Source organism: Stomoxys calcitrans, chromosome 1 (assembly GCF_963082655.1).
Source record: "Stomoxys calcitrans chromosome 1, idStoCalc2.1, whole genome shotgun sequence".
In the NCBI taxonomy this organism is placed as follows: domain Eukaryota; kingdom Metazoa; phylum Arthropoda; class Insecta; order Diptera; family Muscidae; genus Stomoxys; species Stomoxys calcitrans.
Genome location: NC_081552.1, coordinates 1,945,428 through 1,959,928, shown reverse-complemented (window position 1 = coordinate 1,959,928; position 14,501 = coordinate 1,945,428). Strand labels below are relative to the sequence as shown.

Here is a 14,501-nt window from a genome sequence, read left to right as displayed (position 1 = left end):
CCCCGTAAAAGGCTCATTTATTATCGGATTTCGATGAAACAGTGAGTTGTTTTAAGCCTCACGATATCCAATTTTGATATGGTTCAGATCGGGCTATATTCAGATATAGCTGTCATATAGACCGATCTGCAGGTTTAGGATCTTAAAGCCTCCCCATATCCGAACTTAATTTATGTTTATACACTCCACCATAGGATGGGTGTATACTAATTTCGTCAATCTCGAAATATTCATCTAAGACCCAATAGCCAGGTCAATCTAGCCAGGTCCGTCCGTCTGTCTGTCTGTCGAAAGCACGCTAACTTTCGAAGGAGTAAAGCACTCCGTTAGAAATTTTGCACAAATACTTTTTATTAGTGTAGGTCGGTTGCGATTGTAAATGGGCCAAATCGGTCCATGTTTTGATACAGCTGACATATAAACCGATCTGGGGTCTTGACTTCTTGAGCCTCTAGAGGGCGCAATTTCTATCCGATTTGGCTGAAATTTCGCATGACGTTTTTCGTTATGACTTCTAACAACTGTGCGAAATATGGTCCAAATCGGTCCATAACCTTATATAGCTGCCATATAAACCGATTTGGGATCTTGACATCTTGAGCCTCAAAAGGGCGTAATTATTATCCGATTTGGCTGAAATTTTGTACAACTGCTTCTCTCAACATACGTGTCAAATATGGTCTGAATCGGTCTTTAGCCTAATACATCTTCCATATAAACAGATCTCTATTATTTACTTCTTCCTAAAAAGCTAAATTTGCATTCAATTTGGCTGAAATTGTTCACATAGACTTCTACAGTCTGTTCAATTAGCGTAGCAATGCTTTTCTTTTATCCTTTGTTTGTCTAAAAAGAGATACCGGAAAAGAACTCGACAAATGCGATCCATAGTGGAGGGTATATTAGATTCGGTACGGCACGCTTTTACTTGTTTTAACTGAAAAAGTCAAGTTTTATTTCTACCTTCTTCTTTGACTTACCTTGGTGGTCATAAATGAGAATTATTGGATTTTCTTGGACACATTTATTTTTCACTTTTTTTAAACCGTAGCCACCAAAATAATGGCCTCAATGTCTCAAAGTTGATGACAATCTCAACTGGCCTTCGCATACATTGTGGTTCGGATAATTGCAAATTGAATTCCTGACAGTGTTTTCCAGCTATCCAATCTACGACCAGAAAATAAAAGGCATTAAAAGTAATTATTTTTTTAATGCATCTTTTGTAGTTTTTTATGGCTGCGTTCCATCAACGCCCGCTTATGGAATGAACACAATTACACGAGTTCTCACACAGATACATACGTGTATTTATATACATACATATATGCATGCAGTGGCGGATTTTAAAAAATGTTGTTGGCACATAAGGCCTTTAATACAATGTTCAGACCAAGGCTGTTTTGGACAAACGACTCGTTTTTCCTTTATAATGCATTGAAAACGATTCATTTTGCCTTTACAATATATTAGGAGAAAACGACTCGTTTTACACATAAACGAACCATTAAAGGCATGTGAACTCCAATAAAAGCTACATTGCCCTGAATATTGTCAAAAATAAAAATTAAATATCTTGCTAAAAAATTGATAAAATAAACAAAATGTAAAAGACATTTAAAAATAAAATAAATCTTAACAAAAGTGCCCCATAAAAATTGTGGTAGAGTTTTGAAAAAATTAAGTTTGCAAAACATCTCAACTGGTGTGTACGGTTGAGATGTTTTTCAAAACGAGTTAAGCAAAACAAGTGAGTGTAGACATAGCATAAGAGGAGTTGAAAGAAAGTGAAAGAGAAAGGCTGCTATTCATTAAATAAAATATCCAACAAGAGGAAAAATACTACCATACTATTTTGTTTTTACCTCATCAACAAGTTATACAAAACAACAGTACCGAGATTTTATCCTCACTCATCCACGTATGCACCCTTGTTGCTATCAATAAGATCTTAGGTTTCGTTAGGTGGAAAACAAAGTGCTAATAACAAAATCGTTAAATGTTCTCCATTTCACGCACCTGAGTCTGCTTAAGTCTGGTAGTGTGTCCTCAACTACTGGTAAAGCAAACGAGTAAAAAATCTGCCTTTGAGAACTGGTAAACGGTTAAAGGGATCATGTGAACATTTCAAGGCCGTAGTTTGTCCGGGTGCTTCTCAGCATGCCACTAAAATTGGCCTCCGCGGCATTTCGAAAATATTTTTGTCCTGCCAAACCTTAATTTGTAGTCAGATTTCTAACTTTTTGCCAGAGAGTACTCTACAATCCCTACCAAAATATCCGCTTCAGGTCTCGGGGATTTTCGATTTTTAATTTATTTAAATTATGCCGAGACAGGTTTCTTAAAACAATTTTACACTAGACAATATTTGTAGCCTCCTCCACAGCCAATTTACTAAAGAATGTCGATTTTGAAACCTTCAATGCCCGAAATGGGTATTTGGGTATTTTAGTGAAAATGTTTAGGTGGTTTTGTATTTTTCTGTTTTATAAGGACAGTTTTACCATCCATCGCGGTATAATCGAGGCGACGATAGGAAACCTGGAAGGAAGGGAAGAGATTTCCGATCGGATACCTGAGATACCTGAGGATCCCCTAAGGGGGATCCAGATCGTAAGAAGGCGAGGTTATTACTGAAAGAAAGAAAAAAAGAGGTCAGTATAGCTATTGGTATCATAACGGAACACATAGGACCACGAGACATGAACCAACTTAGGGGAATGGTATTGAAAACAATTAAGGATTTCGTAAGTAGCACGGAATTCGTAACTTAAATTTTTCTTTTTTAGAAGTGACCTTATAGTTTTTATAGCGCACAACAAGCCGATTACTGGCTTAGGTGTATGTCCACAGTGGCATGGGACGGATAAATATCTGCACCCTCTTTTCAACCTAACCTAAAAAAAATTCAGAATTTTCGTTTCCAGAAATATTAAAATAGGATCACTAATGAAGGGTTTTAGGGGCTTGCCAAGAGGTGCCCGCACCACCTAGGGTCTGCAAATTTTGCGCTTAATCTTGCTAACACCTCAGCTATAACCACTCAACGACTTATCTCTACCCGTTCTCAAACGTCAGATTTTTATACCCTCCACCATAGGATGGGGGTATACTAATTTCGTCATTCTGTTTGTAACTACTCGAAATATTCGTCTCAGACCCCGTAAAGTATATATATTCTTGATCGTCGCGACATTTTATGTCGATCTAGCCATGTCCGTCCATTCGTCCGTCTGTCTGTCGAAAGCACGCTAACTTCCGAAGGAGTAAAACTAGGCGCTTGAAATTTTACACAAATACTTCTTATTAGTGTAAATAGGGATTGTAAATGGGCCATATCGGTCCATGTTTTGATATAGCTGCCATATAAACCGATCTTGGGTCTTGACTTCTTCGTCATTTCGTTTGTAACACCTCGCAATATGCATTTAAGACCCCATACAGTATATATATGTTATGACGATGACATTTGAAGTCGATCCAGCCGTGCCCGTCCGTCCGTCCGTCTGTCTGTCGAAAGCACACTAACTTCCGAAGGAGTAAAGCTAGCCGCTTGAAATGTTGCACAAATACTTCTTATTAGTGTAGGTCGGTTGGTATTGTAAATGGGCCATATCGGTCCATGTTTTGATATAGATGCCATATAAACCGATCTTGGGTCTTGACTTTTTGAGCCTCTAGACGGCGCAATTCTTATCCGATTGGAATGAAATCTTGCACACGTGTTTTGTTTTGATATCCAACAATTGTGCTAAGCATGGTTTAAATCGATCCATAACCTGATATAGCTGCCATATAAACCTATCTTGGGTCTTGACTTCTCTGAGTCTCTAGAGTGCGCAATTCTTATCCGATTTAAATGAAATTTTGCACGACGCGTTTTGTTATGATATCCAACAACTGTGCCCATTATGGCTCAAATCGGTTCATAATCTGGTATAGCTGTCATATAAACCGATCTTGGATTTTGTCTTCTTGATCCTCTAGAGGGCGCAATTCTCATACGATTTTATTGAAATTTTGCCCGTAGTGTTTGAGTATCACTTCCAACAACTACGCTAAGTACGGTTTAAATCGGTCTATAATTTGATATAGCTGCCATAAAACCGATCTGGGGTCTTGACTACTCGAACCTCTAGAGGAGGCAATTCTCATCCGATTTGGCTGAAATTTTGCATGAGGTGTTTTGTTATGACTTCCAATAACTGTGCTAAGTATGGCGTAAATCGATATAGAACCTGATATAGCTACCTCTAGAGGAGGCAATTCTTATCCGAATGAACTGAAATATTACACCATCACTTCTACAATGTTCAGCATTCATATATGGTCTGAATCGGACTATAACTTCATAAAGCTCCAATAGAGATACCGCGCATAGAACTCGACAAATGCGATCAATGGTGGAGGGTATATAAGATTCGGCCCGGCTAGACTTAGCACGCTCTTACTTGTGTTTTTCTATTATTACAAATAAGTGCTTATTCTTGAGCTTCATTGAATGTTGTATGTAATGACATTTGTACTACCAACGCAGATGGTATACCTGTTGATAACTCGGTATATTTTAGCAGTTAGTAAATCTAAGGATAATGAGTTATCCATTATTTTTCATGCCAAACATAACGACATGTTCTTACCAAGTTTTTGCTGGGTAACGTCATATTTTTACTATCCCCACAACTTTGCTACCATTCGACTCACAGCCTTAAAGTCACTATAAAATAGCTTTACATTTTGCTTGTGCACTCAACAACTTGGAGCAAGTGCATCAAATTTAATGAAATTCAAAATTTGATGAAATTCTTTTTTTTTTCAGTCTCACGGGCACAATTTTGTACCATCGATTTAAGCACGCAATTAAATCATACAACTTCTAAGCGAATTCTAGATCCATTTAGTCCGATATATGCTCCAGACATAGGTTCTTGAGGGTTCTGCCTAGAGAAAAACCCATAAAATTAGGGCTTTAGAAAGTCTTGTCATGCACCATAAGACTAAACAAGCAAGGACGGGTTTAAGTCAGGAAAAGCCGAAATTTTCATACTCTACAACACACTGGGTATGCAGGCGTCAAAACTAAAAAACTTGCTTAAATTTTAAATGTAGATTTTCTATACTGTAGAAGTCATAAAAGGGTCTTAGGACCAAAGGATGAATATCTAAATCTGAAGAGATTTCTCCTAAATTCGCCACTGATCTGAAAAGTCATAAGGGAAACCTTGATTACTAATTATTGAAGATCGGTAAACAAATGACGAAATTATTGCAGTATTAGTGAAAATCGGACAAAACTACATATGGGGACTATATATCTAAATCTGAACCGATTTCAACCAAAAGCGGCACACATAGTAAAAGTCATAATAGACGAGGGTTGCTTTTTATATTTCGGGATAAGAGAACACAAAAACAAATATTAAACATCGAAAATCGCTTTATGGTTTTTCAAAATATTCCCCATTAAGCATCAGCAGCATTTTCAGGTGTCGAAAAACGTTGACCTCTCATTTTATTTTTTACGAACAGGAATAAAAAAAAGTCATTCGGTGCCAAGTCCGGACTATACGTCGGATGACTCATCAAATCGATGTGTTGAGTGCCCAAAAATTCAGTTGTCTTTTCGTATTTTTTGGAGCTTTTCTTTCGACAATTCGACACTAGCCTTTTTTGAGCGATTGACAAATTGTGTGGGATACAACGCCAAAAAATTTGTTTGAAGATCAATTTTTTATGTGATATTGCATGTATGCTGGTCCCATTAATGCATAAGGTTGTGTCAATCTCACGATAGGTCACATGATGATCGTGCAATATCAGTTGGCGCACAGCATCAATGGTTTTTGGAACAACTACTAATTTTAGACGACCTTCACGAAATTTGTCTTGGAGTGAGCTACGACTTTCGTCGAATTCATCATACCATCGATAAAAACTGGTCCTTGATTGAGCATCATTGCCAAAAATTAAATTAAGTTCCTCGATGCACTGTTTTTGAGCTTATCCAAGTCGAAAGTTGTAAAAAACAAGTAAAAGCGTGCTAAGTTCGGCCGGGCCGAATCTTATATACCCTTCACCATGGATCGCATTTGTCGAGTTCTTTTCCCGGCATCTCTTCTTAGGCAAAAAAGGATATAAGAAAAGATGTGCTATTAGAGCGATATCAAGATATGGTCCAGTTTGGACCACAATTAAATTATATGTTGGAGACCGTTGTAAAATCTCAGCCAATTCGAATAAGAATTGAGCCCTTTGGGGGCTCAAGAAGTAAAATAAAGAGATCGATTTATATGGGAGCTGTATCGGGCTATAGACCGATTCAGACCATAATAAACACGTATGTTGATGGTCATGAGAGAATCCGTCGTACAAAATTTCAGGCAAATCGGATAATAATTGCGACCTCTAGAGGCTTAAGAAGTCAAAATTCCAGATCGGTTTATATGACAGCTATATCGGGTTATGAACCGATTTGAACCTTATTTGACACAGTTGTTAAAAGTAAGAATAAAATACGTCATGCAAAATTTTAACCAAATCGGATAGGAGTTGCGCCCTCTAGAAACTCAAGAAGTCAAGTCCCAGATCTGTTTATATGACAGCTATATCAGGTTATTAACCGATTTGGGACAGTTGTTGGGTATAATAACAAAATACTATGTGCCAAAATTCATTCAAATCCGATCAGAATTGCGTCCTCTAGAGGCTCAAGATATCAAGACCCAAGATCGGTTTATATGGCAGCTATATCAGGTTATGGACCGATTTGAACCATACTTGGCAAAGATTTTGGATATCATAACAAAACACGTTGTGCAAAATTTCATTCCAATCGGATAAGAATAGCCCACTCTTGAGGCTTAAGAAGTCAAGACCCAAAATCGGTTATATGGCAGCTATATCAGGTTATGGACCGATTTGAACCATACTTGGCACAGTTGTTGGATATCATAACAGAACACGTCGTGCAAAATTTCATTCCAATCGGATTAGAATTGCGCACTCTAGAGGCTCAAGAAGTCAAGACCCAAGATCGGATTATATGGCAGATACATCAGATGATGGACCGATTTGAACCATACTTGGAACAATTGTTGGATATCATGGACCGATATGGCCTATTTACAATACCAACCGACCTACACGAATAAGAATTATTTGTGCAAAATTTCAAGCGACTAGCTCTACTCCTTCGGAAGTTAGCGTGCTTTCGACAGACAGACGGACGGACATGACTAGATCGACATAAAATGTCGCAACGATCAAGAATATATATACTTTATGGGGTCTCAGATGAATATTTCGAGTAGTTACAAACAGAATGACGAAATTAGTATACCATCCAATGGTGGAGGGTATAAAAATCGTACGAAAATGGTCACGATTAAATTCCATTTTTTTGGACGAGATAAATCTTTAAGTTACTGTAAACAACACAAAAAGCGCTCGTATGTCAAAACGTTCTGAGTACGCAAAACCTCAAAAATGTCAAGCATGACGATAGAGCTGTCAGTTGGCAGATTGCAGCACAAGGGTTGTCCAATCCCGAAATATAAAAGGCAAACCTCGTAAGACATTGTGCGAAATTTTGATAATATCTATTCAGAAATGTGCTGACTAGCGTTCTTAAAGTGAAAATGGGGTGATTCATATACAGGATATACAAACAAATTCACTAAATTATAATACCCTGTAGCCCAGTAGTCTTGTAGGGTATAAATAGCGATTGCTGACTTTGTATCTCTCATTAAAACACCTTTCGCAAGGCCCTACATATCGTGCTGCCCCCACTGTCTACTACTTTTTGTCTATAGGTATATGCGTAGAAGGACACCATGTGTTCGACTTTTGTCATGGAATCTGAAAAGTTGTTGCTCTCGTTTGCCGCAATTTCAGTTGTTTTTTGCGTTGAAGGTGGCAAAGATGGTGATGGTGGTTATGGGTTTTAGCTCAGCTCTATACTAGTGAGCTGAGTTTCTGGCGTTTTGGTTGGCCTATTCTTTTTGCTTTATGATGATTTCTCAGTTCATTTAGGGCACTATGCAAAGTATTTGTATGTTCATACAAATGTACCAAAGTGAATATAATATACTAGCGCATATCCATTAGGGTTGTCGATTGTGTTTAAATAAAAATGGAAATACGGACAAATTTCAATGTAAGAATTAAGATGGAAAAGAATACAAACAGTTGGAGGCACCGGCAGGCAGACGCAATTTCCCCATATATTCACTAACGGGCAATGGGGTCTCTTTCACCCGCAAAGCTTAAATACTGAAATTAATGATTCCGTGGAAATGGCCCAGTAAACAATTAGCAAAATAACAAAACGGTTGGGCACCTATAACGCTAAACAGAAAGTTCCAGGAAAATAAAGGGTTTACCAATAGGGGCTTGACAACTTTGAATTTAATTTGTGAACCCACTCTTACAGCAATCATCGAACTGTCGATTTATTCATATAACTCAACACTTTCATCATGGTAAAGTACGCGAACGAAAAACGTCAGCAAAGCATAAACAGTAAGAAAAGGCAAAAGTGGGGCGGTGCCGACTATAGGTACAAAGCGGGAGCTATGTGCAATTCGGAACCAATTTTGATGGACCTCGCCGGATGTTTTCAAATGGGTTATTAAACAATCCGTATCACATTTCGAGCAAATATGTTCACACTGGAATACATACGGTTCACCAATGACAACATTATTGCACATGTGCTTCACGACTCAACACTTCATCCATAAAAAAAAAACTGTTTGGTTCGGTTTGCATGTCGGCAGCGGCATTGGACCATACTTCTCAGTCGATGATACCATTGTCGCCTTACCGTGAATGGACAAAGCTACCGCATCATGCTCATAGATTATTTTTGGCATGAACTGGAAGATATGGACCTGGACGACACGTAGTTTTAACAGGAGGGTGCCAAAAGCCACACAGCGCACGTTACAATCGATTTATTGAAGTCCAAGCTTATTTGGCGTGTTATCTCAACAAATGGCTGACCATTATGGTGTTTTGAGGATAAGGCCCTCTGAAACTTGAATCCATATTTTAATATACGGTTGGTATACTGCCTGTGACATCCTCGCAAATGAGTGCCACTTTGTCATGATGGTGGATTTTAGAGGTTAGGATGACTCCAGATACTTGATCCTATATTCCATGTCAGATTCTTTCGTCGCATTACCCACAACAACCCCAAAGCGGAGATGTACTCTTTGAGGTTTTTAGGGATGAGGCGAGCTCCCACATTTCTATATATATATATACTATACTTTATTGCGAACATTTCAAGAAAATCGGTTACGTCGTTGTTGAGTCTATATGGACATTCAAAGAAAAAGAAATTAATTTTTTGTATGATGAAGATATAAACCCATAGTATAATGCAAAATACTCATTCCTTTACCTTCCTTTTTATACCCTCCACCATAAGATGGGGGGTATACTAATTTCGTCATTCTGTTTGTAACTACTCGAAATATTCGTCTGAGACCCCATAAAGTATATATATTCTTGATCGTCGTGACATTTTATGTCGATCTAGCCATGTCCGTCCGTCTGTCCGTCCGTCCGTCCGTCCGTCTGTCTGTCGAAAGCACGCTAACTTCCGAAGGAGTAAAGCTAGCCGCTTGAAATTTTGCACAAATACTTCTTATTAGTGTAGGTCGGTTGGTATTGTAAATGGGCCATATCGGTCCATGTTTTGATATAGCTGCCATATAAACCGATCTTGGGTCTTGACTTCTTGAGCCTGTAGAGTGCGCAATTCTTATCCGATTGGAATGAAATTTTGCATGACGTGTTTTGCTATGATATTCAACAACTGTGCCAAGTATAGTTCAAATCGGTCCAAAACCTGATATAGCTGCCATATAAACCGATCTTGGGTCTTGACTTCTTGAGCCTCTAGAGTGCGCAATTCTTATCCGATCAGAATGAAATTTTGCACGACGTGTTTTGTTATGATATCCAACAACTGTGCCAAGTATGGTTCAAATCGGTCCATAACCTGATATAGCTGCCATATAAACCGATCTTGGGTCTTGACTTCTTGAGCCTCTAGAGTGCGCAATTCTTATCCGATTGAAATGAAATTTAGCACGACGTGTTTTCTTGTTATATCCAACAACAGTGCCAAGTATGGTTCAAATCGGTCCATAACATGGTATAGCTGCCATAGAAACCGATCTTGGGTCTTGACTTCTCGACCCTCTAGAGGGCACAATTCTTATCCGAATTGAATGAATTTTTGCACGAAGTATTTCGTTATGATATCCAATAACTGTGCCTAGTATGGTTCAAATCGGTTCATAACCTGATATAGCTGTCATATAAACAAATCTGGGCACTTGACTTCTTGAGGTTCTAGAGGGCGCAATTCCTATCCGATTTGGCTGAAATTTTGCATGACGTGTTTTATTTTTACTTTCAACAACTGTGCTAAGAATAATTCAAATCGGTTCATAACCTAATATAGCTACCATATAAACCGAGCTTGGGTCTTGACTTCTTGAGTCTCTAGAGGACGCAATTCCTATCCGATTTGGCTAAAATTTTGCATGACGTATTTTATTTTTACTTTCAACAACTGTGTCAAATAAGGTTCAAATCGGTTCATAACCTGATATAGCTGCCATATAAACCGATCTGGGATCTTGACTTCTTGACCCCTAGAGGTCGCAATTATTATCCGATATGCCTGAAATTTTGTACGACGGATCCTCTCATGACCATCAACAAACGTGTTTATTATGATCTGAATCGGTCTATAGCCCGATACAGATCCCATATAATTCGTTCTCTCTATTTTACTTCGTGAGCCCCAATGGGTGCAATTCTTATACGAATTGGCTGAATTTTTACACAGGTCTCCAACATATAATTTAATTATGGTCCGAACCGGACCATATCTTGATATCGTTTTAATAGCAGAGCAACTCTTTTCTTATATCCATTTTTGCCTAAGAAGAGATGCCGGGAAAACAACTCGACAAATGCGATCCATGGTGGAGGGTATATAAGATTCGGCCCGGCCGAACTTAGCACGCTTTTACTTGTTTCATCATAGAACTATACTTTATTGCGAACATTTCAAGAAAATCGGTTACGTCGTTGTTGAGTCTATATGGACATTCAAAGAAAAAGAAATTAATTTTTTGTATGATGAAGATATAAACCCATAGTATAATGCAAAATACTCATTCCTTTACCTTCCTTTTTATACACTCCACCATAAGATGGGGGGTATACTAATTTCGTCATTCTGTTTGTAACTACTCGAAATATTCGTCGGAGACCCCATAAAGTATATATATTCTTGATCGTCGTGACATTTTATGTCTATCTAGCCATGTCCGTCCGTCTGTCCGTCCGTCCGTCTGTCTGTCGAAAGCACGCTAACTTCCGAAGGAGTAAAGCTAGCCGCTTGAAATTTCGCACAAATACTTCTTATTAGTGTAGGTCGGTTGGTATTGTAAATGGGCCATATCGGTCCATGTTTTGATATAGCTGCCATATAAACCGATCTTGGGTCTTGACTTCTTGAGCCTGTAGAGTGCGCAATTCTTATCCGATTGGAATGAAATTTTGCATGACGTGTTTTGCTATGATATCCAACAACTGTGCCAAGTATGGTTCAAATCGGTCCATAACCTGATATAGCTGCCATATAAACCGATCTTGGGTCTTGAATTCTTGAGCCTCTAGAGTGCGCAATTCTTATCCGATTGAAATAAAATTTTGCACGACGTGTTTTCTTATTATATCCAACAACAGTGCCAAGTATGGTTCAAATCGGTCCATAACCTGATATAGCTGCCATATAAACCGATCTTGGGTCTTGACTTCTTGACTCTCTAGAGGGCACAATTCTTATCCGATTTGAATGAATTTTTGCACGAAGTATTTTATTGTGATACACAACAACTGTGCCAAGTATGGTTCAAATCGGTTCATAACCTGATATAGCTGTCATATAAACAGATCTGGGGATTTGATTTCTTGAGCTTCTAGAGTGCGCAATTCCTATCCTTCAGCCTATTCCTATTTGGCTGAAATTTTGCATGACGTATTTTATTTTTACTTTCAACAACTGTGTCAAATAAGGTTCAAATCGGTTCATAACCTGATATAGCTGCCATATAAACCGATCTGGGATCTTGACTTCTTGACCCCTAGAGGTCGCAATTATTATCCGATATGCCTGAAATTTTGTACGATGGATCCTCTCATGACCATCAACAAACGTGTTTATTATGGTCTGAATCGGTCTATAGCCCGATACAGATCCCATATAAATCGTTCTCTCTATTTTACTTCGTGAGCCCCAATGGGCGCAATTCTTATACGAATTGGCTGAAATTTTACACAGGTCTCCAACATATAATTTAATTGTGGTCCGAACCGGACCATATCTTGATATCGTTTTAATAGCAGAGCAACTCTTTTCTTATATCCTTTTTTGCCTAAGAAGAGATGCCGGGAAAAGAACTCGACAAATGCGATCCATGGTGGAGGGTATATAAGATTCGGCCCGGCCGAACTTAGCACGCTTTTACTTGTTTAAACTGTCCACTTACTATATTTCGTTCATTGACTGCATAGTCTAGCCACATAATTAAAGTAATAACTGAGTAGATTCATTCATAACTGGCCATCCTTTTAATTATTACTGCCATGGTTAAATACAATAAGAGCCGGTGCACTGCGTTTTGCATACCATAAGATTTGTTGTACAGGCTCGCTATTGCGCTATTGCTATATACAAACAACATCAAAAATGCCAATGCCACTTACAGCAAAGCCGAGCCACACATATCCCTCCCCCACAACCTAATAGTGTTACTTTTTCTCTCGCATCAGTTGCTTCTCTTACTCTCACATACTCACGCTCCCAAAATGTGACACTACATTCACACACATAGCGGATGCTTTAGTAAAAAGCAACAACAATTTGCTGTGTTTCTGCTTCTTATTCTTTTAACGAACATTAATTCCTCAATTTTACCGCTTTTCTTTAATATTCATGTATATTCTGCACATCTGTGGAAAAATATCTTTCGATTGATGCCAATTTCATTAAACTCCATTCAGCTGTTTGGCCGCAAACTCGCCTTTATAATACCCTTGGCCATTCAATAATATAATATGATATAACTTTTGTGACACCAGTTAAACTTAGAATACATTTCCAAGCGCCTCAATCTTCTCCTCCTCATTCTCCAAATTTTTTACACCTAATTTCGAGATGTCTTTCTCCAATTGATCTTTCTATCGGAATCACGAGCTGTATAATGACTTATGCAGCTCATACAGCCGTGGTTCATTCGCGCCAACATTCTCAATCAGTTCGAAAAATTCTTCTTTCCCACAAATGCTTTGGAGCCTTATGGCTATGTAGGAAAAATGTTGCATTTGTTGGCGACTGCTCCATGTTAAAATCACAACATTTGGTGCAGGTTTGGAATACATCCAGATCCCAAAAAAATAAATTTTTTCTACATCTTTGCAAGCAACAATTTTGCTGGTATCTAAATCACGTATGATCAGATCGGTGCATAACCTGATATACTTCTCATTTAAAACTATCTCTCGGTATAAGTTCTTGAGCACTTGCAGGTAGCAATTTTTACCAAATATATAAAAAATTCCATTGGGTTTCTTATTTTAACCTCCCATTACCAATTTTCAGTTTCTGTCTATTAAAACGGAGTATGCAATCCATGGTTGATGAAATAAAAGATCGTCCTCTACCTCAAATGGTCACTTAATTTTTCGAAAAACTTGTAGGTGCCATCAAGAATTTAATTCTCTAGCACCAAGATTTGTTAAGCTAAATCAATAAGGCGTTACAACTACAACTTTCTTTCTACAAAGCTTTAATGTCTCTTCTTGAATTCTATAGAATAGATTAATAAATCATGATTTTGATTTTAGCAAGTAGCTTAATTAAGATCGAAATCCTTGCTGAGTTCATCCACAGCTCGGTTGAAGGCATCATCTCCCTCATCGTCGTCGGCATCATTTTCACCGACGCTGGGGCGGTCTCCATAAATGCGGCGACCTTCAAGATGAATTTTGACATGGACCTTGGGATCGATCGATTGTTGTTTTTCAGCCTTTTTCAACAAGGTGCCATCCTGAGAGTAGCATTGGTTGCTGACAACCAGCATCCAGTCGGATTGTGGGTGTTTCTCTTTGGTAACCACGCAACGTTCCGTTTCCATGGGACATTCAATTCTGTCGCATTGGAATCGCCCTAATTGTCAAACGAGAATCGAATTAATCGAATAAATGGAAATTTAATTTCTACTTCCACTTACTATCTGTAATCTCAATGTTGGCACGTCCAATGGGAGTAAGCAATTGGCTGTATGCCGAGCATACGAAACTGGCCAACAAAAAAACCAACGATGTCCTGATAGCCATATTTTTTCTTGGGATCTTCACTCTGTTTGAGTTAAAACAACTATTCTACTAAATTTTTCTAGCAGAAA

At 38.3% G+C, this 14,501-nt stretch overlaps 1 protein-coding gene across 1 annotated transcript; it reads right to left on the bottom strand.

Moving 5' to 3' along the window:
- Window positions 1–13,866: 13,866 nt before the first annotated feature.
- On the bottom strand, window positions 13,867–14,501 carry LOC106083544 (uncharacterized). Its single transcript, NM_001311251.1, is given in 2 exon segments — window positions 13,867–14,263; window positions 14,328–14,501. Coding segments are annotated over 2 exon segments (420 nt in total). The 5' UTR covers window positions 14,434–14,501; the 3' UTR covers window positions 13,867–13,949.